Source organism: Carex rostrata, chromosome 1 (genome assembly GCF_964058835.1).
Source record: "Carex rostrata chromosome 1, lpCarRost1.2, whole genome shotgun sequence".
In the NCBI taxonomy this organism is placed as follows: Eukaryota; Viridiplantae; Streptophyta; class Magnoliopsida; order Poales; family Cyperaceae; genus Carex; species Carex rostrata.
In genome coordinates, this window is record NC_135918.1 from 6,051,453 (window position 1) to 6,078,568 (window position 27,116).

Sequence of the window (27,116 nt, forward strand, 5' to 3'; positions counted from 1 at the left end):
GTTTTCATTCATGAGGCCCAAGCCCAGTTTTAGAGGAGGCACCTGTACTTATCTCCGCTCCACGAAATCATCAGGGAAGCACACGTGGTCCTCTACTCCCTTCCACGTGTTGCTCTGCATGCACTTCCTCTCCTTTCCCTCTCTTAAAAAACTGGGTGAAACTAAGAATCTTATATTGCTTTCATATAGAACTCGAAGACGAGAGAGAGAGAACAATCCAAGTCATATAATGGCAACTTCACATGTGGATGTTCCAGGTGAGCCGACGGAGACTGGTACCGCTCTTTTGGAGACAGCTACCGGTGCCATCCAAGGCTTTCAACCAATCAACAGCATTCATCAGCACCTTTGCGCGTGTGTATTGAGTTTGATGAATTTCCATTCAATTCCTGACCTTTCGTGCTCCAAAATGCCATTAGTTTGTTAGATAACTTGATTAATTGACTCCCATCACCGGATCAATTTTTTGTAGGTTTCACTTCTATGCAGATGACATGACAAGGCAAGTTGAGGCGCACCACTTCTGTGCTCACCTTAACGAGGATGTACGCCAGTGTTTGATCTATGACAGCCCTGAGAAAGATGCTCGGTTAATCGGGATAGAGTACCTTGTGTCCGAGTCTGTGTTTCTGACATTGCCTGATGATGAGAAGCCACTGTGGCACTCTCATGAGTTCGAGGTGAAAGGCGGGTACCTTTTCATGCCCGGTGTGCCGGGTGCGGTGGCGAGAGTGGATTTGACGAAAGTGTGCAAGACATATGGAAAGACAATCCACTTCTGGCAGGTTGACAGGGGGGACCCACTTCCTTTGGGGATACCTCAGATCATGATGGCTCTCACACGCGATGGGCAACTCCGTGAAGATCTTGCTAAAGGTATTATATAGCTAGGTTTTACAACATGTCATGAAAAAATATTGTAAAAACTTTTTAAGTAAAAACTTAAGTGCCCGAGTTCAAATAATTTTTAAATTGTTATCGGAAAGATTTTGCCAGATGTAATTCTACTGAAGTATATATGCTGCCTGCTTGTGTTTAATCTGCATGTGCAAATGCAACCCATTTAATGTGGTGACAAAATCAAGTTCTCTTGAATTGACATAAATGTATACGGCGTTAATTTTTTGCTCTTGGTCGGCAATTTTTTGCTCTTGGTCGGGCTAAATGTCGGCATTGTTCAAGTAGTATATATGGATTTCAGTGTATAAATGAGAAGTTGACTTGATTGTAATAATTGCTTCATGCCCTTTTGAAAGATTGTACAGTAAAAAAAATAACATAAATTTTCTATGTAATTAATTTTCGAGTTAATCCTCTATAAGAACTTCAAATAAATGATAAATTATTTCTTAAAAAGCATGTATATCATTGATGTTCTTTGTGTGGCTTTTGATTGTTCCAGAGGTGGAGAAGAAGTTTGCAGTATCATTTGAAAAGGAGAGGGAAAATAGAAAGGATATGACTGGTCCTGATCATGGTATCCATCCTTTGGCAAATGCAGCTGGTAAGGGCTTGAAGACAGAGTTGCGAGAGGTCGATATCCCACCGGCAACTTCCATGCCTAGAGTCTTTGTTTGATAGATAATGTAGTGTACCAGTAGAATCTGGAACCCTATCTGTACGTTTGTATGTGTTTCTGTCAAGTAAAGTTGTACCTTTTGTTAGTGTGATGGAAAGTAATACTGTTTAAAATATTTTTAATCGGGAATATGTATGTTGGTTCCGTATTTTGCTTTCTCATTTTACTTGCCATTTCACCAGCTATTTTGGTTGGGGTTTATTTTGTGTGGGGATCTTACTGTTAGTTAATGATTGATGGTTTTTAATTAATGAAATGGGAAAATGTACGGACCGCGGCAGTATGTAACTATTTGTATAATTATATCTCGACAATATTTTATAATTGATTCGAATGATTAAATTCTTTTATACTTTCTAATTGATTCGACGATTGAGTTCGAAATCTCACATCTCCGATAATTTTGTCGTGGAACTTGATTCGACTAAAAGAAGGATGCATAGTCAATAATTAGAAAAGATGCTGAGCAATTAAAATAGAAAGAATTTAACACCAAATATAAAAAATACACCAGAAAAGGTACTTAGAACACCCTACAACTCTTAGTATTACTTAAACAGGATTACTTTCCATCACACTAACAACAGTAACAACTTATCACATTAACTCTTAAGTGTTTCTTGTCACATTTTAGGCCTGTTGGGCCATTTGTTTTTTTTTTGATAAAAAGGCACTGGGCCCGATTCATTTCGAAACAGAATTTAAGTTACAAATACCAGAACTCTGAAACAGATCTACAGATGCCTGAATGTTCAATATTCAACATTCGCCACTATTAGAAACTTCTTCTTCTGTTTTTTCAAGAGGAGAATAGGTATTTTCCTGCATGTGAAGGGTCCAGAAATGAAATTGTATTTTCTGAATTTATAAACTATTTCCAAGAGTAGGCATAGGCATTACCAGTAACAACATCAGCATCAGTGTACCAAAAATATTGCAATTGAAGGAAAGAACCAATTATATTAAGATGTATATCATAATTTTCCTTTTCATTTCTCATGAAACAGGATATCACTAGTGGGTTTGGGGTAGCTGAATTAAATCCTTCAATTTACACATATTCCATATTTGAGCATGACAAAAGTTGCTCAACGATTGATATTTCTGAAGCCCGAGTTGCCTTCAAGCCCAATGGTGATAGGTAAATTTACCATTACATCCTAGGCATAGAACTTGCTATTTTCAACATGTGAACAGAGTTTTTCAATTGAAGACATAACACCTATATTCAATATCCAGCTTCTAGAAGTTGCGTTTCTACAATAAGGAGCCAAATGCCCTTTCTTTCCACATTTGAAGCAAACTGGTTTTGTTTAGAGAAGACGAAGCTCGCAACGCTTCTAGTTTTTGTCTTGTACGCTCATCGCGCGAAGGGAGATGCTCTCCAGTACTTGATTCTTCATTTTTTCTCCAGTAATGAGCAGCGCAGTGTGAGAGACATGAGTGACATCTCTGCGGCGGAGCAGAGCTGATCGAACGACTGTATGTGATTCATCTCGATCGTTTCTTTCCAGATTAACTGGATCCCGTCTCTCCAGGCCCTCCTGATCAGTAGCTTCTTTAGAACCTCCACCCGTGTCGATCTCATAGAAGATCGTACAGAATCAAGACAATTGCAAAATCTCTCCCAAATCTGCCAGCAGCACGAAGCGATTCGATTGATTAGTCAGCCGAATCATTGCGCGCGACTTTTGTTTTCCTTTTCTAGATTTTGTTTGTTCCTTTTTTTTTGTTTTTCCGCCTTTTTTTTGTTTTGTTTTCCTTGGAATCGTCTTCGATTGCCTCGTAATCGTTTATTTTGTTGTCTCGCTCTCGTTTCACGTACCATAGATTCTATTGGCGTGTTGGGTCATGTCGTATGGTCGTCCCGAGTCCCATCGAATCTTTGGTCAATTTTTCGAATATTGATATATTGTATTTTAAGAGGAGGGTTCAAATGCATCCAAATTGTTGTGCATCTAAATACATCTTATTCTTTTTTTCCGTTTTCAAAGTCTGAATAGTCAATCCGAACCGTTAGATGCAATTTATATATTAACATGTGGTTGGAGACCAAATTTTACATTTTTTGAATTTTTTTTTTACTATATATTAAGCTACTTTGAAAATTGCTGATCCAATGGTTCAGAAAATGTAAAATCAGCGATTTTCAAAGTGGCTTAATAAATATTAAAAAAATTCCAAAAAATGTAAAATTTGGTCTCCAAGCACATTTTAATATATAGATCGCATATAACGGTTCGGATTGACTATTCGGACTTTGAAAATGGAGAAAAATGATTTGAAAGATAGGGTGTATTTGGGTGCACAAAAATTTGGGTGCATTTGAACCCCTCCTCATTTGAAGAGAACTTATCGTTGAATTTTATCTATTTTGTGAAATTTATGATATCAAAGACAGATACTTAAACAGAATAGCATAAATTAATTAATGCCAAGTTTAGAACCAGGATTTGTACCTAGTGCTGGTTTGGAAATTGACAAAAGAACGGGTCCGTTTACCATAGTTATTATGAAATATTACAGAAATGATCTTATATATCAAACCCTATTTATTTATTAGCTTATTTGCATAGTTCTGTACGTAGTATATATGCTTGTAGTTTTACATGGTTCACCTACAAGCATGCATAACTCTTAAAATCGGGAGCTGATATTAACACTACAAAATATATTATTGACACAACACAATTTAAAATTTCTATTTGATAGACAAAATTGCCCTCCACAATCAATTACTTATGTTGCTCCCTTAATTTGAAAACTTTTTAATGCTAATATATTTTTTAATGTACTTTCTTAATCTGTCTATCTTCTTCATAGAGAAAAAAAAATAGATTGGAGCTTTCAATGATTCTATTGTTATTTATCAAGCTATTAGAAGGTTCTTTTTTGGTTTTCTACTATTTTCTTTTAGAACAAACTGATTTTTATGGATTGTCTTCTATTATCTAAATTGAAATATTGTTTATCTAAAAAGCACAAAAAACATATATACTCCCTTACTACCATCCCATGAAATTCCCCCACCCTCTCCCCATCCAAAAATAATAATAAAATTAAAACTTGTGTATATATCTATTTTCTCAACACCAAAATAATTTTTCGACAATTAATAAGTTTAATTATAATACAAATCTTCAAAATATTACAACATAGAGCATGGAATCTTCATTTAAAAGATATATTAATAAACGTTTTTCATTTTGAAAAACCCTTTTTCTAACATGTTTTTTCTTGATTTCTTCATTTAAATGAGTTTTATTATCTATAACAAATATAGTAATGAATATATTCAATGAAAAATAATTGAAAAGATCCTGTCTAAAAAAAATATTGTTGGTGAAATTTTACATATCAGTATCGATAGATTTATATCCAACAAAAAATATTTTGCCATTTTTTTTTGTAAGTAGATATTTGTGAATTTGGGTAAAATAAACGTATATAATGATAGATTTTCAATAATATAATAAAATATTTCATTTTTGTAATATATTTAAAAATCTTAAAAGTATGATGAAATATATAAATAACAAATATGATCAAATATTTATTTAATTTATTAATTTAACTTTTATAGAAAGAAAAATATATCATAATGTATGAGAGTGAAGGAATATTATTATTTACTAAGTAACTTTTCAGGAAAGAAAATACTATAATGGTAAATGAGAGAGATACAATTTCTAAAGGAAATAGTTAATGAAGGGTAAATTTGTCTATATATTAAAATATTTAGATAATGTTGTGTTAATAATAAGATTTGTAGTGTTGACATCATGACCCCTTAAAATCAAATCATACACGACATTTTTATTTTTACCCAATTAACAAATTATTTTAATATAATAACCAAGGTTTAGGAATAATTTTAAAAATACCCAAACCGTGGAATTTTAATTCAGCCCATGGAAAAATTCCATGGTTCCAACTTTTTTTTTTTTTTTTACAAATCAGAAATTTGTATTTATTTTTTATTTTTTGTATTGAAATATTAGAAATGTTGGATATATTTCTTTGAAAATAGATGAAATACAATATAATTTGATTTATTAGAAAGACTGTAACAAATAATCCGGATCAACATTTTTCAGGCCGGATTTTTCGCGAATGTAAGAAAAATTAATATATTTCATTATGTGTTATTGTAAAAAAAATAAAAATATTTGGATTCTGAGTTATTGATCCCGGTTCAAAAGTCACTTCTAGGTAATACAGAAAATATTGTCATCCTTCTAGTACATTTAATTTATAAAAAATTATATATATTTTGAGAATTCTTTTTGAATAACAATCATTAAATAACTTAAAGTTTTTATTTTTTTTTAAAATAGATACAACTTTTTATAAATTAAATATACTAGAAGGATGACAATATTTTCTGTATTACCTAGAAGTGACTTTTGAACCAGGATCAATAACTCAGAATCCAAACATTTTTATTTTTTTACAATGACACATAATGAAATATATATGTTTTTCTTACAGCCGCGAAAAATCCGGCCTGAAAAATATTGATCGGGTTATTTGTTACAGTCTTTCTAATAAATCAAATTTTATTGTATTCCATCTATTTTCAAAGAAATATATCCAATATTTCTAATATTTCAATACAAAAAAAAAAATAAATAAATAATTCTATTTTGTTAAAAAAAAAGTCAAAACTGGTTACTGATTTCAATGAATTCAACAACCGATTTTTTTTTTAACAAAACAAAATTATTTATTTATTTTTTATTTTTTGTATTGAAATATTAGAAATGTTGGATATATTTCTTTGAAAATAGATGGAATAGAATATAATTTGATTTATTAGAAAGACTATAACAAATAACCCGATCAATATTTTTCAGGCCGGATTTTTCGCGGCTGTAAGAAAAACTTATATATTTCATTATGTGTCATTGTAAAAAAATAAAAATGTTTGGATTCTGAGTTATTGATCACGGTTCAAAAGTCACTTCTAGGTAATATGGAAAATATTGTCATCCTTCTAGTACATTTAATTTATAAAAAGTTGTATCTATTTTAAAAAAAAAACTTTAAGTTATTTAATGATTGTTATTCAAAAAGAATTCTCAAAATATATATATATATATAACTTTTTATAAATTAAATGTACTAGAAGGATGACAATATTTTCTGTATTACCTAGAAGTGACTTTTGAACCGGGATCAATAACTCAGAATCCAAACATTTTTATTTTTTTTACAATAACACATAATGAAATATATTAATTTTTCTTACAGCCGCGAAAAATCCGGCCTGAAAAATGTTGATCCGGATTATTTGTTACAGTCTTTCTAATAAATCAAATTATATTCTATTCCATCTATTTTCAAAGAAATATATCCAACATTTCTAATATTTTAATACAAATTTCTGATTTGTAAAAAAAAAAAAAAGTTGGAACATGGAATTTTTCCACGGGCTGAATTAAAATTCCACGGTTTGAGTATTTTTAAAATTATTCTTAAACCTTGATTATTATTATTAAAATAATTTTTTAATTGGGTAAAAATAAAAATGTCGGAAATCATACTAAGGTTTGTAACCCGTACGTTGTGGCAATTTTTCTGTTGAATAGCTAGATCCTTTCTGGGATAACATTATTTTTAAAATTGTTTTAGGTCTTTGCAGCAAAATTTAAATATTATAAAAAAAATAAACAATGTATTTGATTTACTGCACAATGGATATTTAAATGCGCACAATATGTATTCCATTATCGTTCTAACAGGCGGATAATTAATTTTTTTGCATCATAATTAAGGTGCCAAAATCGAAAATTATTTTCTAAATAAAAGGTATTGTGTGATAAAAATTAATGAAGTGGGGATTCTAAATCTAAGGAACACTGCCTTGATCCTTGTCGAAAAAGCAGCGCCAATCTTGAAGGAAATTGATGGTGTGGATCCATGCGCATGAGATTGCTTTCCTGTGATGGGCTCCGAAATTATTTTTGTTAGCACCCTAATAAACCTGAATTAAACAATCACAACCCGATCAGCTATTTTTCCATTCCTACCACCCACGCATACTCAATCGATTGGCACATCAAATTGAACTGGTACACAGACTAAGAAAGCGCACCAATTTGGTGCGCATATTGTGTTGACACACCAAATTACTACAGATGCAGATATAAGGAAATTTTTTATCCATAAAAATTATAAAATTCGGACGTACATAAATAGAAAGAATATATCGTTTGCATCAAATATAGTAAGATCGGACTCATTGAGTCCGATCTATAGATTTTTTTTTTTTGAACGTTGGTGGAGGGAAGAAGAAAAATTTATGAATCGGACTCAATGATATCGATCCATAAAGGGATTGATTTTCTGCGGCACAAAATCTTTTGTAACCATTGATTTTCTACAGATACAGAGGCTTTTGTGCCGCAGAAAATCAACCACTTTATGGATCAGAATCATTGAGTTTGATTCATAAATTTTCTAATTGATTTTCTGCGGCACAAAACTCTCTGTATCCGTAAATACAGAGGATTTTGTACCACAAAAAATCAATCATTTTATGGATCAGACTCATTGAGTCTGATCCATAATTTTTTTTTACAAATTTTCTGTGCGGTTTTGAAAAAAAAAAAATCTTTAAATCAGATTTATTAAATATGATCTTACTGTATTTAATATAAACAAGGTACTTTTTTTTTTTTTTACGTCAGAATTTTATACTTTTTATGAAAAAATCTCAGATATAATGAGATAAACTTTGCTTTTAATATATGTTTTGATTGTTAGCTATTATTCCAATTTTCTTTTTTTCGAGGAGGTGAGGGGGGTTCCAGACGAGAAGCATATATGTATAAGTCAAATCACCAATTGGAATTGTCTGCTCTGTTTGTTAGAAATTGCGAAACAATGAAAGCATATATTATATAAGTCAAATTAAGCATTGGTGTGCTATTTCAGTATGCACATCAAATTGGTACACATTCTCACTATGTGCATCAGTTTAATTTGATGTGCGGACTGAGTATGCGTGAGTAGTAGAAATTAAATTATGACAATTTAAATGGTGATTGTTTAATTATAATTTATTAGAGTGTTAACTAAAAATTTTTTGGTGCTGGACTGGATGTTCTCCCAGCCTTAAAGGGGAAGCAACTGTGACTGCCTGCAATCGTTATTTCCGGGCAGTCCGATTTCCTGTCTATACAATACAAAACCTCAATATCATATCAGATGTAATTTCTAGCAATTATTTCTTTTGAGAAATAATGAGGGTGAAGCCCTTATTTTTATATTAATTAACTTCCTGCAATTATTATCTCCAGTACAATTTTCTGCGATTATGATTTCTTCATTAATTACTATAATAATATGTTTTATCCGTAATGACTGACTATCAGTAAGAAATTATGTTTTATCCGTAATGACTGACTATCAGTAAGAAATAACAATTTATGTTGACTTATTCTCGCCAATAATCATTTATCACCCTCACAGGTAGAACATATTCTTGTAGACGTTGGACAACAGGGGGCTATTTTGCAGCCCTCTAGTTGAAAAAAACCCTTAGAGGCTCCATTATTGTCCACAAAATACTCTACTCTCCTACGCATGTGTTAATCAGGTACTATTAGCCAAAAAGAAAACCATTAAAAATTTCTTTCCATGCATTATGCATATCAAATTAAAAAATGTACGTACGCATGCAGCAGTCGCAACAGGATTAACATTAATTAACACATTATGTTCTTTCATTAAAATAAGCAATTAAACTTATTCGGCTGCTGTCAGAGACTACTTTAAGCTAGCAAAGTAGCATGAGTCTAAGATTTATCTTCCTCGATCGTTTCCATGCACAGCATAACCACCACATATCAGACAATTTAGGAAATGAAGTACCAGTTCAGTACTACCAGTTCATCATAGTCTGTTACATTAAGAAAATAAAGTAGAAATCTATAACACAATAACTTTGACTAAATTAATGGCCTTAATTTATTACTCCTAATTAATCTGTAAACTATTCATTTGAGAGTAAACATGAAAGAACTTCAATGCAACAAGGGAAAGATTCCTAGGTACTTATCTCTGTTAGTAGAAACGCCATGCACAAGATATTCATGGTCTTCAAGGTATAAATTAAGGATTGGGTACATTGCCACCGTACAAGGCCAAGAGAAGAAGAGAGGGGGTACAGCTTGACCTTTCTCCTCAATTCTCATGTTGTTGTAAATTAGAGTAATTAAGCTGTACTCTCTCTCTTCTCCCATTAGCATTGATGGCTCCTCACAAGAGATCGATAAAAGACTTGACGCCTCATTGCATTTATATATGAAGGTAGCTATGTGACTATTTCTGTCGGTTAGCTAGCTATCGTTTAGGTATGTTTGGATAGCTACGATAAGTTTTATTTCCAAAATAGTACCATTATATTTTATGTATATATAAGATGGGCTAATGTATTTTATGAAGTAAAGGTCATGTTTACTTCATGCTCAAATTTCTGTTTAAATTTCTATTTTTAAAATCCAACAGTTATTATGAGTTGTTCAACATGATCTCCATATTAAAATATGTTTGAAAATCAAATTTTATATTTTTCTTTAAAATTTTATTTTATTTGTTTAGATTATGGTCAATAATCTCCTGATTCACTGTATTTTATACCAAAAATGAAAAAAAAAATGAAAAATGAAAATTTTGGTCTCCACACACATTTAATATGGAGATCATGTTTCAGATCGAGTATTTTAACTTTAAAAATAAAATATGAGTGTGAAATAAAGTATGATGATCTTTACTTCATCAAGTGCATTAGCCCCACTCATATACCAGTTACAATCCAAATGTTCAAGAGAATTTTTTTTTTTTTTTTTTTGGATAAGCATATTTTGATAATTTAGTTTTTCCTTGAAATAACATTTCATACAAGCTAGATTAATGCGCCACTCAAATTATATAACTCCAATAATATTTATATTATTCTGAACAAATTAATACAAACTTAACACTCCTTTCTATATTATTGGAGTAACTTTTTTTCTCACATTATTTTAATAATTTAATTCGAATAACATTAATTGTTTTTGTTCTCTTCCTGCGGAGACGGGAGATCCAATTGCTCCCTTAGTCTTTTGCACATTAATGCCTAAATTGATTGTCCAATAATTGAACAAGTTGGTGACCTGGGCCTTGTAAGTTGTAATGATCGATGTGATAGCGTAGCCGGTAGCCCTACCCAACCGCCTTCAAATAAGAACGCTGTTTTGTACTATTTAATTTCTTTGTGCATGTTATCCTTAGCTAGACTTATTGCACCACTAAATTTATAGATTTTAGAACAATTATTGTAACTGTGTATTTTTACTACATAATTTATTGTAGTCACGCATTGTATTCCTTCAATTTCCATAACAACTTAACAAGAACAGTAATACCTGTACATATGCCATCCTCCAAGTAATCATCAAAATGACATAGGTGATATATACTTGTCCCATAATGATTTTATAGAGCTTTTAGTACATAGCCCTATATTGCTAAGGGGTTTGCTAGTTGTTTAATACATCCAAAGTGCTTCGTGTGACTTTTGATGCCATTAATTCTTTCTTTGGAAGCCTGAAATAGCAAATTAGAAGATCTAAACTGACTAAACATGCACACTCTAACTTTTATTTTTATAAAAATAAAATTAAAAAAAAAACTATGAGTAATTTAATTTGATAAAATAAGAAGAAATTTTTTATGAGAAAAAGAATTCAGTAGAGAGTAAAGGAATTCCAATTGGCAAATTAGAAACTAGTATGTAAGTCTAAGAAGTTCGGAAGCTTTGGAATTATTGACTTACATACACTCAATGTGGCACTACTGGCAAAATGGTACTAGCTTTGGTGTAAGCCAGAGCTGAGATTGTGGAAATCATTATGCATTAACTCATATGATAATAATGATTTGGGGGAATTACAAAATTGTAATTTCTTTAAGCATACATTATACAAGGCAAAGGTATTCTGTGAATGTTTCTTTACAAGAATCATAAGCAATGGAGAAAAAAACGAGATTCTGGTCACATAATTAGGGCTATGGTTTTTTAAAGGATGAATTATCCAAATTATAAAGTCGGGAAAATGACCCGGATATTATGGTCAAAAAGGTTTTTCAAACTCAGAATGTATCAACACTTTTTCAGCTATTGGATTCACAAAAATGTATACAATAGTATAGACATTTAATCACAATTTTGACCAGGCAAGAGCCGCTGAACCAGGATCAAGATGATATCTCTTGGAACCTAACTGTTACAAAAGATTTCAAAGTAAACAGTGTGTACCTGGGAATGAAAAATGAACCAAGATTACAGGTTTTCATTCACAGAGTCTGGAAAACGAAGGTTCCCCAAGGATGAAAATATTTGCATGGCTTTTGTATTATAAGAAGATACTGACAGCTGAAAAGTGAAAACCTAGCAAAGAGAGGATGGAACCTGCCAAGCATGTGTGTTCTTTGTAGATAGAACAATGAATAGGGCATATGTTTTCTGAATGTTGCTTCTCTTTAATATAATATACAATGGTAACAAATCAATCACAGCCAACACCTAGAAACTGTAGGAGGAAGGAGCATCAAGATGGATTGTTTCAAAAAAAAGGAGATGTAAAGTCAAGATAATTGCTATTAATTTCTCTATTTGTATATTGAAGAGAAAGATCGATGTTCAAGAATCTTCAAAGAGGAATACAAGATGATAGAGGAACTGACAAGAGAAATACGGGATCAATGAAGTGTTATTCAATCAATTCCATAAAAATTCTTTAGAATTGTTTTAAATTATTGTTTTTATTGCTTTATTTTCATATTTCTTTAAAAAACCCAAAATCGCTCAACAAGGTTGAGTAACGTTTTTACCCATGTAATAGGTTCAATTTGAAATCTATATCTTATTTTAAATATCAATAAATCAAAATAAGAATTTGATCCTTATTTTTACTAAAAAAAAATGTTAGGCATTGTAGATAAAAACGGGTTGTGTTTTTATCTTCTTCTTTTTTTCTTTTGTTTTTGAAAGTTAGTGACTTTAAATGTCTACTAACAATTTCATTGATAAAAAAATAATTTACAACGGATCAAATGATCCTCCTAAGTAGATCTAAACTCATTTATTCTCAGTAAATTACGTAAACTACTCTAATCAATTAATCTTACTTATCTACTCTCAAAAACACCTTATTACCACTTTCTCCATCTCTCCACAACCGGATCCGTTTTTGATGAAATATTTCAATGACATTCTTTGTGTTTATCGGATTTCGAACACTTGTAATTTGTTGAAAACCAATTATATATATATATCAAATATATAAGCAGTATCTTATAAAGCGCCAAACGCATCTTTACGTCGATCATCAATCATCACAGGGTATTGATACTGATACTGATGTACTGATACGCCTGTTGGACTGAGCGTACCTACATCAATCTCCATGACCACCTAAATAGCACCTAAACAGTAAGCCATGGAGCTAATAGCTAGGGAGTGTTTTTGGAAGGTTATGCATGGTTACTGTGCGGAGGGGGCCGGGGAATTAATTAACTGGGGTGAAATAGAATCAGACGACGTGTCGGTAAAGTTAACTGCATGTGCTCTTTCCAGGGCTCATGATCTAGAATTTTGCTGCTCTGTACTAGTTTTTATATAGTGGGTTGACTGTATGTCTGTATGCTGCTTTGAGATATATAATTTGATGCTTGTTGGCGGAGAAGTATTCACAGAAATATAGCCTTCCATGAGAGACACATGGACCTGAATCGTCTATATACATCCATAAAATCTATATATAACACCATTCAATATAATTAAAATTATAAGTCGCATTAAGCTATCAGATAATCGTAAATCGCAATTTAATTAGATGATTCAAATTAAGTGCAATAATTAATGACTCAAAGAGTTCATTAATATTAGTTAATTAACACCATGATATCATGCAAATTTTCATGCAAAATAGTTCTGCATCTTAAGAAGCATTAATATCATGTATGTACTTTTTAAAATTATATGAACGTTAATTTTGAGACAATAGAAGAGAAAAGAAAAATAGACGATCATGAGGTATAATCCAGCAAATTAAATGCATAGTAATAAATCTTTAGGCATAACCCATAGACAAAACAAAGACTGATTTTTCTACAACTTATAAAGTACTGTTGCTGTATCTTGTATGAATATATGAAATATCATAGTAATAAAATTATATTTAAATAGCATAATAGATTCATAGCTCTCAAGCATTTTTCATAGCAGATATAGTTGTTATTGTGGATGCTACCGATTCAGACAATACGTAATTATTTTCATTAGATAGTTATAAAGTCAAAATATTTCACTAAAGATGATAAAAAAAATTAAAAAATAACAATAATTAAATGGTGCTCAATGATTAATTGTCAATAAATTTTCTAAGTTAAATTTCAATATGAAACACCAGTATTTTTACCCAATCCACATTTTACTTATTAGAAAATTAAGACATATTTTTTAACTGTTTGCCGATACTTTGACAGGTAATTCACCGGATTGGTGGAGTGAGTGTGCTATTAGGTACCTGACCGTTTAGCATACTCACAATAAAATTGAAATATAATAGTTGTTTGTTTGTCACGGAATTACACGGGATGAGATTTAATAGGATGGAAACTCACTTTTGAAAAAAAAATAAGAACTCATAGATACAGATACACATAGAATTGATTATGAGAATGAGCTGAAATGAGTGTTTGGTTGTACCGTAGAATTAGTTATAGAAAATTCTATTTTTCTTTCTAAAATACTTAGATTAATACATAATTGTTAATGTAATAAAATAAAATGAATTAAACAATAACATAACAATAATTATTAATTATTATTTTATAACGAGACTTTTGCTTGTAAACTTGTTATTAATTATTTTGGTAAACATCTTTTTTTTTTCTCTCTCATATTTATTTTCATATATATATATATATATATATATATGAGATGGACTTGGGTGAGACGCGGAGCACCACGCGTTTGTACTTCACGCCATATTTTCATTTTGAAAGTCCAAACAACCGATCCGAACCGTTAGATGTGATCTCCATATTGAAATGTGCTTGGAGACCAAATTTTACATTTTTTGGAATTTTTTTACTATTTATTAAGCCACTTTGAAAATCTGAAAATCCGGATGAACAGTATAAACAGTAAAAATTTCTGGACCACCGGATCAGCGATTTTCAAAGTGGCTTAATAAATAGTAAAAAAATTCCAAAAAATGTAAAATTTGGTCTCCAAGCACATTTCAATATGGAGATCGTGTTGAGTGGTTCGGATCGGTTGTTTGGATTTTCAAAATGGCTAAAATGTACCATGGAGCACCAAACGCGTATACTTCGCGTCTCACCCAAGTCCATCTCTCTCTCTCTCTCTCTATATATATATATATTGACTAGATAGTAACAAATAAAAAATAAAATTAATAATAAAAAGTTGTTAAAATAAGAAAAATTGATAATAAAAAGTTATCACTTTGACATTAATAACAAGGAAGAAAGAGAGTTCCAATTATTGGAAAATAAAAAAAATTAAGTTTGATCCAACAATTTTTTTTCCCCACAAGTTGGGATTTAGAAGGAAATTTGTTCTCAACCCAAATGAAAAAAACTGTCATACGAACGCGTGATTGGAAAAAAACAAAAAAAAATCAAATCCCAAAGAGTGTTTGCTTTGAGATTCATATCAGATTAAAATTTAAAACGGACTATTGAGATCTCATTTTACACGGTCAGGTATTGTCACACCTCAAATCCCGGGTATGACAGCATGCCGTGTATATTTATTAAAACATATATATACGCAAGACAGTGGATCTTTTATATGCATTACCAATAACACCATTACATAATAACCACATCCCTATATTCCTTACAAGATTTATCTGACATAATACGGCAGACTACAATTTAGAATTGTCTCCCGCATCATGTCAGTTTCAACCACCCAAATCCCAAATTATGTGTGGTTATGCTGTCATTCGCAATCCAGAATCGTCTCTCTGTATCCGTGTAATAAACCTGAAAATGACCCAAAGGGAGGGGGTGAGAATAAATTCTCGGTGCGAATTTGCCACAGTTAGATTATTGGACTTGCAATCAAACTCCATATTCAAAAATGAAACCCAAACCATAGCAATTCAAATCAATTCATATTCATAATTATAAAAAGGAATGCGCATGCTCGACAACAAATAATAAAACCGGATCACGGTTCACGGAATTTCCAAGGTGAATTTCAAACACAATATATATTTGGCTTAACTCGACACATTAGGGCTTGTAACAACTACAGATGTTCTTTCGAGCTGGACCCTTTATCAAACCCACATCTGTAGGGTTACTGGCACCTACAGATGGCCCACCGAGCTGGACCCTTTATCTGACACCCATCTGTAGTTGTTTGGCTTAACCATTTCCTAAGGTTTGGTTACAAGTCACCTATACAGGTCAACTTGACAAAAATGCAATCACACGGAATCAAAGTCAGCCATACTGCTCAACTTTGCAATTTCATTCAAATAGAACCAAAGTCGGCTATCAGCCTTGCAAAATTCATTAAACAGGTCAACGGATAGGTCACCGTCACCTTATCCAGCCACCTAAACAGGTCGGTCTGGCAAATTCATAACAGGTCAACGCATAAGTCAGCAGCGTCACCTTAATCCAGCCACCTAAACAGGTCAGTCTGGCAAATTCATAACAGGTCAACGCATAAGTCAGCAGCGTCACCTTAATCCAACCACCTAAACAGGTCGGTCTGGCAAATTCATAACAGGTCAACGCATAAGTCAGCAGCATCACCTTAATCCAGCCACCTAAACAGGTCGGTCTGGCAAATTCATTCACGTATAGAACAATTAATAGAACTAATCAATTAATAACCATACCAACATGCCAAATAACCTTAACCGAACAATTCAATCATTCTCATTTATGCAAGAATCAATATGCAGCATGAATTTCAAAGTATGCAACAATTAAGCATTCAACATGACAAACGAATAAACAGTTTAATTCCTGAAAATGAAATATCAAACAAGTCCAAGAATCCCGCACTTGATTACGACGAGCGTACCGCTTAGTTATGGATCAGACGTATCGAAATGTCCCGCAAAGTCTTGCTCGACCGAGCCTACACCTATATTACATGTACCCTTGGTTTAACTTTTGTTCGAATGCTAACTTGAGTTGTATTAATCTCTTTATACTTTCCTTAACGAAATTCATATATTTTGGTGTCAACCCTTTCTTCATTGGTCTTAATTACTTAACATCTCTTATCAATTCTCATATTTACGTTTGGGTCCTCTAGACCATACACAATTCCAATTTGGTAACAATTTCTTTACCGTCTCACTATTTTGGTTCTCGTAATAATTCAATTTGCCGATTAATTAAACCCTAATTTGGTCAAATTTCAGATTAACCGTTAGATGTCACGATTGAGGGAGAGGTTCACTGATTACAAGTCTATTTGGTCGGATTAGGCTCAACAATTCATGATAAAACTAAATTTTGGATTTGGTACAAAAACCCTAAAAACTCGAAATCCAAAATCGAGACAAAATCGGAGAAAGAATCAACAATTAACAACAAAGGAAACTCAAGGAGTTCGATTACTAGCCGTGCATGCACAAATGTCGGGTTTCTAGCAAAAACCCTAGAATAGTGAAAAACCGGATTTTGGAGAGAAGAGGGGAGAGATAGGAGTACCTATTTGGAGAGCTAGACGAGATCTACGATCAATTTCTCGGTTCCACCTTCAATTTCACGGGCTATAGTGAGGTTTGGAGGGAGAGAGAGTTGTTTCACTTTTCTTTCCTCTTTGGGCGGAGCTCACATCAGGCAGGGAAAGGAAATGAAGTGGGAGAGGAAGAAACACAGGATTTAGGCAAATAAACCCTCAGAATCGTTGTATAAAACGTTATAACGTTTTGGCAAATCGTTATAACAATTCAGCTGGTGAGAAACGCAGAAAATAGTGTATAAAACGCATAATTTAGTGTATAAAACGTTATAACGTTTTCTGAAAACGTTATGACGTTTTAATTGAATTCAGCTTTCATAAAATTGTCATTTTATCAAGTTTTACAGTGAAAAACGTTATAACGTTTTAGGAATAATTTTTTTTTTTTTTTTTTTTTTTTTTACAGATGTAACAGGTATTATTGCACTGGATCTGGATTAATTGGTGTGGGCCGTGTATGTTTGTACATGGACTAACAAGTAACAATTGAGATGAAGAAAAATAAGAAACACGAGACAAAGCACAGTAGTTGTCACCTTTTTTCCAGCACTCTTTGCTCTCATTTTTCTTTTACGGGTCATCTCAACCTCGTCCCCACATCACATGCTTCCCCTTAATTCTCCTTCGCTTTCTGTCACTTCCATCTCACTGAAATTAAATATTTCAATTGGTGGGTCGTCTTACTCGTCTATGCACTCCAGTTAATAATATAATTTTGAGAAAAATACACTTAAAATATATCAATCAGATCTTGATCTTCATTAATAGGGGTCTGTAAAGTTGGATATTCAATTTTTTTAAGGCGTTAAGACAGGAGCAGAGTCAAATTTTCAGATTATGAGAATCAAATACAAACATATAAATTTTTTTTGCATAGAATGAAGATCAATTTTACAATACCAAATTATTTTACTCACAATTATGTAGAAAATAAATATAAAAAAATTGAAAAAAATATGGGGATCAATTGAACCCATTCATTCTTTCTCATTCTACAAGGAGAATATTATTTTTAACTACTAAATCAAAAATTAATTCTTCAAACTTCAATATTAAAATAAAATATTTAAATTTGATCTATATTATTTTCTCTACACAAAAAATATATAATTTTCAATTTTGTTGTTATATATATTAATAAGTTGAAAAATCATCATTCAGAAATTATTCACATATCAATATATTTTTACTAAATCTTAGCTAATATCAATCAAAATAAAATCTAAATATTTTGATCTTTTATGTATGCATAGAGACATACATAATATTGTTCAAGAAAATAATATAGAGTATATCTAACAATATTATTTTGATATTGTAGTTTAGATTTTAAGTTATTATAACTTAAAATTTTATAGATAGAGACATAATGAACACACAAAAATAGAGGTATTTGAATCTTGAATCTATTCCACGGTAGTAAATAATCAAGCTAAATGTTTCATTGTGACTACTTCAGAGAAAATATTCTTGTGATTACATCGGTTTTTGAAAATTTGAAAAAAATTCATATATAAATAACATATATTTGAAAATGTGAAATTAGTCCACATGTGAAACTATTTATGACTGTATAACTAACTAATTATTAAAAAAGTATTATATATTCATGTGTAAATTTGAATTTTTTTTAATGTTGTAATTTGAACTCAAATGAAGATTACACCGCTGCAATTTTGATTAAATAAAAGTTCGATAATTAATCTCGAATATAACAGAGTTGAATTTAAAAAAAATTAATTGAGGGATGACCTCTCATGATCGAAAATGAAATATATGTTTTCTATTTCTGTGAGATATTTAAATTACTTGGTATTAAAATTGTCCATAACATTGACTATAATCCAGTTGACCATGACACCGATTTTGATGCATGTTTTGGACCAATTTACGCAAGCTTTTATGCATTCAATCATGAGGCATATATAGATTTAAAAAAATGGAGAACTAGCGTTATTAGAATATATAAAAAAAAATTGAATTTTTAGTCCGCAATGTTTCAAATGCTGGTTCTTTATCGTTAGAGAATTTTAGCACTTTTTATTAATATCCAAAAAAAAATATGAAATTTCAGAAACTATTCAGGTTTTCGTGTTATTTCGAAATCTATCCAAACTGCAAATTTTTTTTGCGGTTTTAGACTGAGTTACCGCAATTTTTTTTTGCGGTTTCAATTTTTTTTTCATTTTTCAGATTTTTCTTTGTTCAAATAGAAATATTTATAATTTATTTATTTATTTATTTATTTATTTATTGAAATATTACAAATATTTAATATATTTCTTTGAAAATAGATGGAATACTATATAATTTGATTTATTAGAAAGACTGCTACAAATAACCCGGATCAACATTTTTCATGCCTGATTTTTTTGTAGTTGTAAGAAAAATTAATATATTTCTTTGTGAGTTATTGGAAAAAAAATGCTTGGATTCTGAGTTATTGATCCCGGTTTAAAAGTCAATTCTAGGTAATACATAAAATATTGTGATCCTTCTAGTACATTTAATTTATAAAAAATTGTATATATTTTTAGAATTCTTTTTAATAACAATAACTTAAAGTTTTTTTTTTCAAAAATATATATGATTTTTTAGAAATTAAATGTACTAGAAGGATGAAAATATTTTCTGTATTTACTTAGAAGTGACTTTTGAACCGGGATCAATAACTGAGAATCCAAGCATTTTTTTTTTTTCCAATAACACAAAGAAATATATTAATATTTCTTACAACCACAAAAAATCCAGCATGAAAAATATTGATCCGGGTCATTTGTAGCAGTCTTTCTAATAAATCAAATTATATAGTATTCCATCTATTTTCAAAGAAATATATTAAATATTTCTAATATTTCAATACAAAAAATAAATAAATTATAAATATTTCTATTTAAATAAAAAAATCTGAAAAATGAAAAAAAAATTGAAACCGCAAAAATATTTTGCATTTTTTTTTTAAACTACAATTTTTTTTTGCAGTTTTGGAATTACAAAACAACAATTTTTTTTGCGGTTTTAGACTGAATTACTGCAAAAAAATTTTGCGGTTTGGGTAGATTTCGAAAAAACAAAAAAACCTGGATAGTTTCTGAAATTTCAAAAAAAATTTGGATATTAATAAAAAATTCGGATTTTAGGTTTTAGCATTAGAAGGTTACTAACACGATTAAATAATTTAGTGTCAAGTATAATTGCATTTTTAAAAGCTTGATTCCATGTGATAGGAAGCTCTATCCCTGTGTCAAAAGAAATAAGGATCTCAATAAACCTGATTAGTGGGAAGAAAAAACATGTAATTTATTAAAAAAAAATTAACGATATGATAGCTATAGACAGTTGAGATTCATAACAAGATATTGGTTTTGAATTTTGATAATATGAATTATTTTTATGAGGAGGGATTGACTTACAAAATTTGTAAGTTACAACATCTTACAATAATTTGGTTTTGTGATTTTCAATGTCCAAACAATCGATTCAAATCATTCAAAATGATATCTATATTAAAATGTCAAGACATTGTTATTAAAATAAATATGAAAAGCTTTTGTGAACTGATTCTGTCCCTTTTTTTTCATTCTGAGGCCATGTTCGTAAACATGGAAATTTTATGGGAATATAAATTTTTAGGGATGAACTAACTATTCCCAATTCATTTCCTCCATTTATTCCCCAGTCAATAACTGTCTTTGTTGACCACTAATTAAGAGAGGGACCACAACTTCCAACACTAAAAGACAAAATAAAATGCGTCATTATCGATTATTAAGTTGAGGGACCGCTCATTTACTGGATGGACTACTAACTACTTGAGGGACCGTTTAATATTAATAGATTTTACAACTGGCGCGCGCAAATATGGGTACATATGCACGGAAGTGTTACATCACACCCATCTTTTATACGTTTTTAGATATGAGTTTTTTTCCCCCTTCAATCTCGCCAATATTTCTGACGATCTGTGATGAAATTTGTGAATCTAATATCACGAACGTCTTTTACGTAATTTTCTCTTTCAAATGAGATCCATGATGACATACTTTCGAGTCGTCCGTTGCATAAGTATTCATATCTTGTCATGCAGTTTCATACCTCGTCGGGCAAGTATTCTACCACGTCGAGCAAGTATTCATACATCTTTGTACAAGTATTGATATTCGTCGAGCAAGTATTCATTCCTCGTTGGAAAAGTATTCATAAATCGCCTGTGACAACCTGCCTTGTTGCCGGCGGATCGGTAGGAGCCGATGGATAGGAAGTCGAAGGTGATGCAGTCTGGATCGAGATTGCAACGAGTTATGAATACTTGCATGACGAGTTATGAATACTTACACTACGAGGTATGAATGCTTGCGCGGCGGACAACTCAAAAGTACTTCATCATGGATCTCATTTGAAAGAGAAAATTACGTAGAATACGTCTGTGACTTTAGATTCGCAAAAAAATTCACAGATTGTCAGAAATATGGGCGACATTGAAGTAAAAAAAAAAGCCATATTTAAAAATGTATAAAAAATAAGTATGTGATAAGAAAAATTGTTTAAAAAAATACTTGATATCTTACATATGAATACTTACTATATTAGATGTTAGTACTTGCGTGTATAAGTATACATATTTACGTGCATCAGTTGTAAAGTTTTTCAAATATAAGTGGTCCTCCAGTTAATTAGCTATCACACACATTATTAATGACTGATACACGTTTTCTTTTATTTTTTTGTGCTGGAAGTTGTGGTCCCCTCATATAATTAATGATTGGGGGATGGATGAGGGAAATAAATCTTTATTCAAATTTTTAATATAGAAATGGTAATTTGAATTTGTCAAAACCAAAGATATTTAACTCGTGAAATTTTTTAAAATAAAGGTGTTCGACAAATGCATGGAAAATTTTGTTAAGATATTGGTTGTTTTTCTTTTTATGGAAGATGTAATACTAAAATTGAACTATATTAAGTGCATTGACATTATGATCAATATAATTGTATATATCATATTCTAAAAAAAATGAGCAAATTGACAATATTACAAAGTGGTATCAGATTGAACTGACCATACACTGCAAAGTGAAATTAACCACACACAGCAAAATAATTTCAAAATGAATTGACCACACTGCAAATTATGATAGACCGTAGACGGCATAATAGGAACTTAACTTGAAAATGAGTTTTATAACAAGCTTCCAAATATTTCATAAATAAAGATACCAAAAAAGTTAAAATACCTAATACCAAAAAAGTTAAAATACCTAACAAAACATATTGGAAACTGCTGTCACCGTCTCACCGAGCAGAGCCTCAGTGATAAATGACTATTATTGGGATTCTAGAAATTGTTGGAAGATGGTGATTCCAGAGAAACCACGTCAAATAATGGATGCATTATGCATGTGATTTTTTTAGGGTAGACAGCCCTACTCCCCCAGGTTTTGTCCGTCTTGCACCAGATCTCGGTTTACTTGTATTTTATTAGTACTTAATGCGCAGGGCAGGGGACGATGAAACAGTATGTTGCTACTAAATAGTTCAATACTTTGATTAAAAGTTTTGGCAAAGCACGCACGCGTGCCGATCGATTCTATTGTGATATATAAAAGTAAAATAAAATATCTTCCTCAATGTAAAGGTAATCGGAGACAGATTTCGTATCACTCTTGAAGATGCTAGTCTTTACTATATATAATAAAACCAAAAACAAAATAGAAGGCTTATAATTGCATTTAAGTTTGCATTCCGAATATTTTTATAAGAAATTAAAAAAAAAAAAAATGACGACATTCATCTGAAATTGAAAAATCACATTTTAAAAAGTAATACTAAAAATTTCAGCTTCCGTGAACTCCAAAAAAGTGGAGGCCAAACAATCCGGCATCATATGGTTATTACCAAATTATTGAGCGTATGTTAGTCGTACTACGTACGCTTTTCCAAACACAAAATTAAATGGAGGAGTGCTGTTTTGAGAACAATGTTCAGCGATAAAAAAAAGTTTTTATTATTAGACCTTATATGCTTTTATAGTTTTGTTCAATGCTCTTTCTTTTTATGTTAGAAATATTACAACGACATACTTTATTCTTTCCTGTTTAATTAAGTGAGGTTTCTATTTTTTGGGAAATTATTTTCTCAAAGTTTTTAAAAAAAATTGTAATTGAGAAGATAATAGCATATGAAATTCCACGAATTGGAACTTGCAAAAAATTCATCATCTTTATTGTTATTTTATCAAGGTTCTAAATAATACTTATTGTGTCATTGAGAAAAGATTAAAAAAAGAGTTGTCGCGAATAACATAATTATAGCGAAAGCTTTCGTACATAATTTTTTTTTTTTTAAATTATATTCTATATTTTTACTAATTATCAACATTATGTAAAGTCTTATAGAACAATAAGTAAAATCAAATTGATTAAGGAATTATAATATCCATATTGAACTAGTAGAAAATTCAAATTGGTATTTAAAATATCTCCAGTAACATATCACAAACTATCTATCATTTTCTATTCAAAATAACTTAAGCATTATAACATAAATTATCTATCTATTTCTATTCAAAATAACCTACGCGTAAACTATTGAAATTCATAATTTCGAATTTGAAATTGGGGAATTGAGGTGGTGCACATCACAACAGATAAGGAGATTAGAAAGGAAGAAATGTCGGAGAAGCAACAATTCCTAGAGGAATATGAGAGATAGGCTAAACTAAAAGCAATATGGGTCTTGAAAATATTTTGGTCCTTAAAAAGAATTTTGAGTTTGGACCTTTAAATAAAAGTTTATGTAGCACAACATATGCTATTTGCACTACGTGCTTTTTGGACTGCTATGTAGCCTATGTAGCATAAGCTGAATTAGCACACTTTGATCACATAACTTAGCTTTTAATGTCCAAAAATACTATGACACCGCTATTTAGAACACTGTATTTTGTCAACACTTTTTTTTTATCAAATGAAGAAGTAATATTACGATCATGATTTGTTCAATCTTAACGAAATACATTATCACTAAAAAGAGAGAGACATCTACACAAAATTGTAATAAATGATAATTTTCTCCTTAAATTCTTAGGATAAATATGTAAATTTTATCCTAAGAATTTACATAAGTTCTATGTAATTTACGGATAAATATGCAAATTTCTTCAGAGCTAAAATTAATAGAATGACTATTAAACAAATGAAAATTACTTCGTTTTTGGTGGTCAATTCTTCATGTATGGAAAACAGCGACAAAAGATAACATTCCTTACAGAGCAGTCCATTTCTTACTAAGCATTAAATGTTTCCAGTGATAATAATATATGTTGAGATTTAATGTATGTTTATCGCATTATCGCATTAATAGAAGTTATAGGGTCTTTTTGGTAAGAAAGAGTTTATAAGAAAGTATAGGGTTACGGATGTAATTTGTGATGCCTATAAAGACCCAAGAGAATCAAAGAATCAAACAATTCATTTTTGAACCACTTTTCTTGTTGGTATCAGGTTCCAGGTTAAACCCTAGCCGTTTTTCTATTTTTCTCCATTTTTTTCTCCGATTTTACTGTAGCTACAGTAATCGCCATACCTGATCGCTAGAGAAGGAGCTCTGCCCAGCCTCTGCCTCTGCTGGGATGGTCTGATCTGCTCCGCCTAGGTCAGAACCACCTTGTTTAGCTCTGCCAAAGTCAGATCTGCTCCGTCTAAGCTCCGCCAACCACCATCTCCGGTCACTGGCCCCTTAGTCCGACCACCTAGCTCCGCCTCTCTTCTTCAAAAACCGAACAACCCTTCTCTCTCTCTTTCTAAGTCGGTTTTTTCTTCCTTCTAGCCGGCCAAACTAGGTAAGGGGTTGTTCTTTGTGTGATTTGGCCGGCGTGGGGGGCCTTTACCCCACGATACCCGAGATACGGGTTTGATCGGGTTCGAGCTCGAGTCTTGATGTGCTAAATCAAGATTGGGTCAAGAAAAAAAGGAAGAAAGGGGAAGATGATGAAAACCTAGATCTTGAGGGTGCAAGATCGGGTTTGGAAGAGGAGGAAGGTGTTTGAGGATGTCAGGAGATGGCACGGGAGGTACGGGATTGGAGTGTCTGGGCAAGATCGATCCTGAGGTTCTGAAGGTCAGTAGTAGTAGTGGTGAGATGCAGCAAATGGTGAGTGTAGGGGCTATGCCTTGTCCAGTTGTGGTGGAGTCGGCAGTTGTGCTGATTATAGAGTCGGTCGTTGTGCCGAATCAGGGGGAGACTGATTCCGAGGGTGGTGGACCTCAGGCTCAGGGGGAGCTGAGAGTGTACACGAGGAGACGAAAGGAGAATGCGAAAACAGTACCTACAGTGCCGCTTGTGCCAAGTCCATTTTCCTTGCCTACCTCGACTCCTGAGACACCTTCTCCATCCACCGCAGACTCAGAATACACAGGTGATATGATTCCTCTCTCTACTCCTCCCACTCCTCTATCGGTAAGAAGGACTCCTCGCGAGAATGCAGGCATTCCTCCTGATCGATATGGTTTTCCACATGACATTGCCAAATTTGTCTCTTACTCACACATATCACCTGTACATGGATCATTCATTGCATCTTTGGACATTGTCTCTATTCCTAAATGTTGGCAGGGTACTAAGGAGGATCCAAAGTGGGAAGCAGCCATGCTAGAGGAACTTGAGGCCCTTGCCAAGAACAAAACCTGGGAGCTCGTGTCACTACCACCTAGCAAGATGGCCATTGGATGCAAATGGGTCTTCACAGTGAAGCAAAGCCCAGAAGGAAAGCTCGAGCGGTATAAGGCCCGATTGGTGGAAAAGAGGTACAGTCAGACCTATGGTATAGACTATGATGAGACTTTTGCACCCGTGGTGAAGATGAGCACAATACGAACGCTGGTTTCCTTAGCCGCAAATAAGGGGTGGAAGTTACACCAACTCGACGTGAAGAATGCTTTTCTTCATGGTGACTTGTTGGAGGAGGTGTACATGGAGATACCACCTGGTTTTGGCACGAAAAGGACAGTAGGTAAGGTGTGCAGGCTCAAGAAGTCTCTTTATGGGCTGAAGCAATCCCCTCGAGCTTGGTTTGACAGGTTCAGGAAGGCTATGGTAGGCATGGGGTATCGGCAGACCAATGCAGACCATACAGTGTTTTTTAGGCAACGAAAAGCTCACATCACTATGCTTGCCGTATATGTGGATGACATGATTATCATTGGCGATGACGAGAGTGAGATTGCTCAGCTGAAGGTGAAATTGGGCAAGGAGTTTGAGGTAAAGGACTTAGGGCGACTTAGATACTTTCTCGGCATTGAGGTGGCACGTGCCCCCGAAGGGATTGTTCTTTCCCAAAGGAAGTATGTGCTAGACCTGCTCACTGAGACAGGCATGTTGGGGTGCAGGCCTGCAATTTCTCCAATTGATGTGAAGGGCAAGATGAGTGCAGAGGCAGGAGAACAGGTTGATCGTGAGAGGTACCAGAGACTGGTAGGCAGACTGATCTATTTGACGCATACTCATCCCGATATCTCATTTGCAGTGAGCGTGGTGAGCCGCTACATGCATGACCCCAGGAAGGACCACATGGACGCAGTGTATCACATTCTGTAACAACCCGAAAATTTGGAGTTATGATTATTTATTATTAAATATTATTTTCATATAATATGCAAACCATTGATACGTCTATTGAAAATAAATAATTAATGAAATAAAAAAATCATCTTTGGTTAGATTTTGAAATAATTAATT

At 32.3% G+C, this 27,116-nt stretch overlaps 1 protein-coding gene across 1 annotated transcript; it reads left to right on the forward strand.

Moving 5' to 3' along the window:
• The first annotated feature begins 86 nt into the window (after window positions 1–86).
• Window positions 87–1,727, forward strand: LOC144554340 (oil body-associated protein 1A-like). Its single transcript, XM_078302670.1, has 3 exons — window positions 87–354; window positions 473–876; window positions 1,403–1,727. The coding sequence occupies exons 1-3, from the start codon at window positions 119–121 to the stop codon at window positions 1,576–1,578; spliced, it is 816 nt and encodes a 271-aa protein (XP_078158796.1). The 5' UTR covers window positions 87–118; the 3' UTR covers window positions 1,579–1,727.
• The last annotated feature ends 25,389 nt before the right edge of the window (window positions 1,728–27,116 follow it).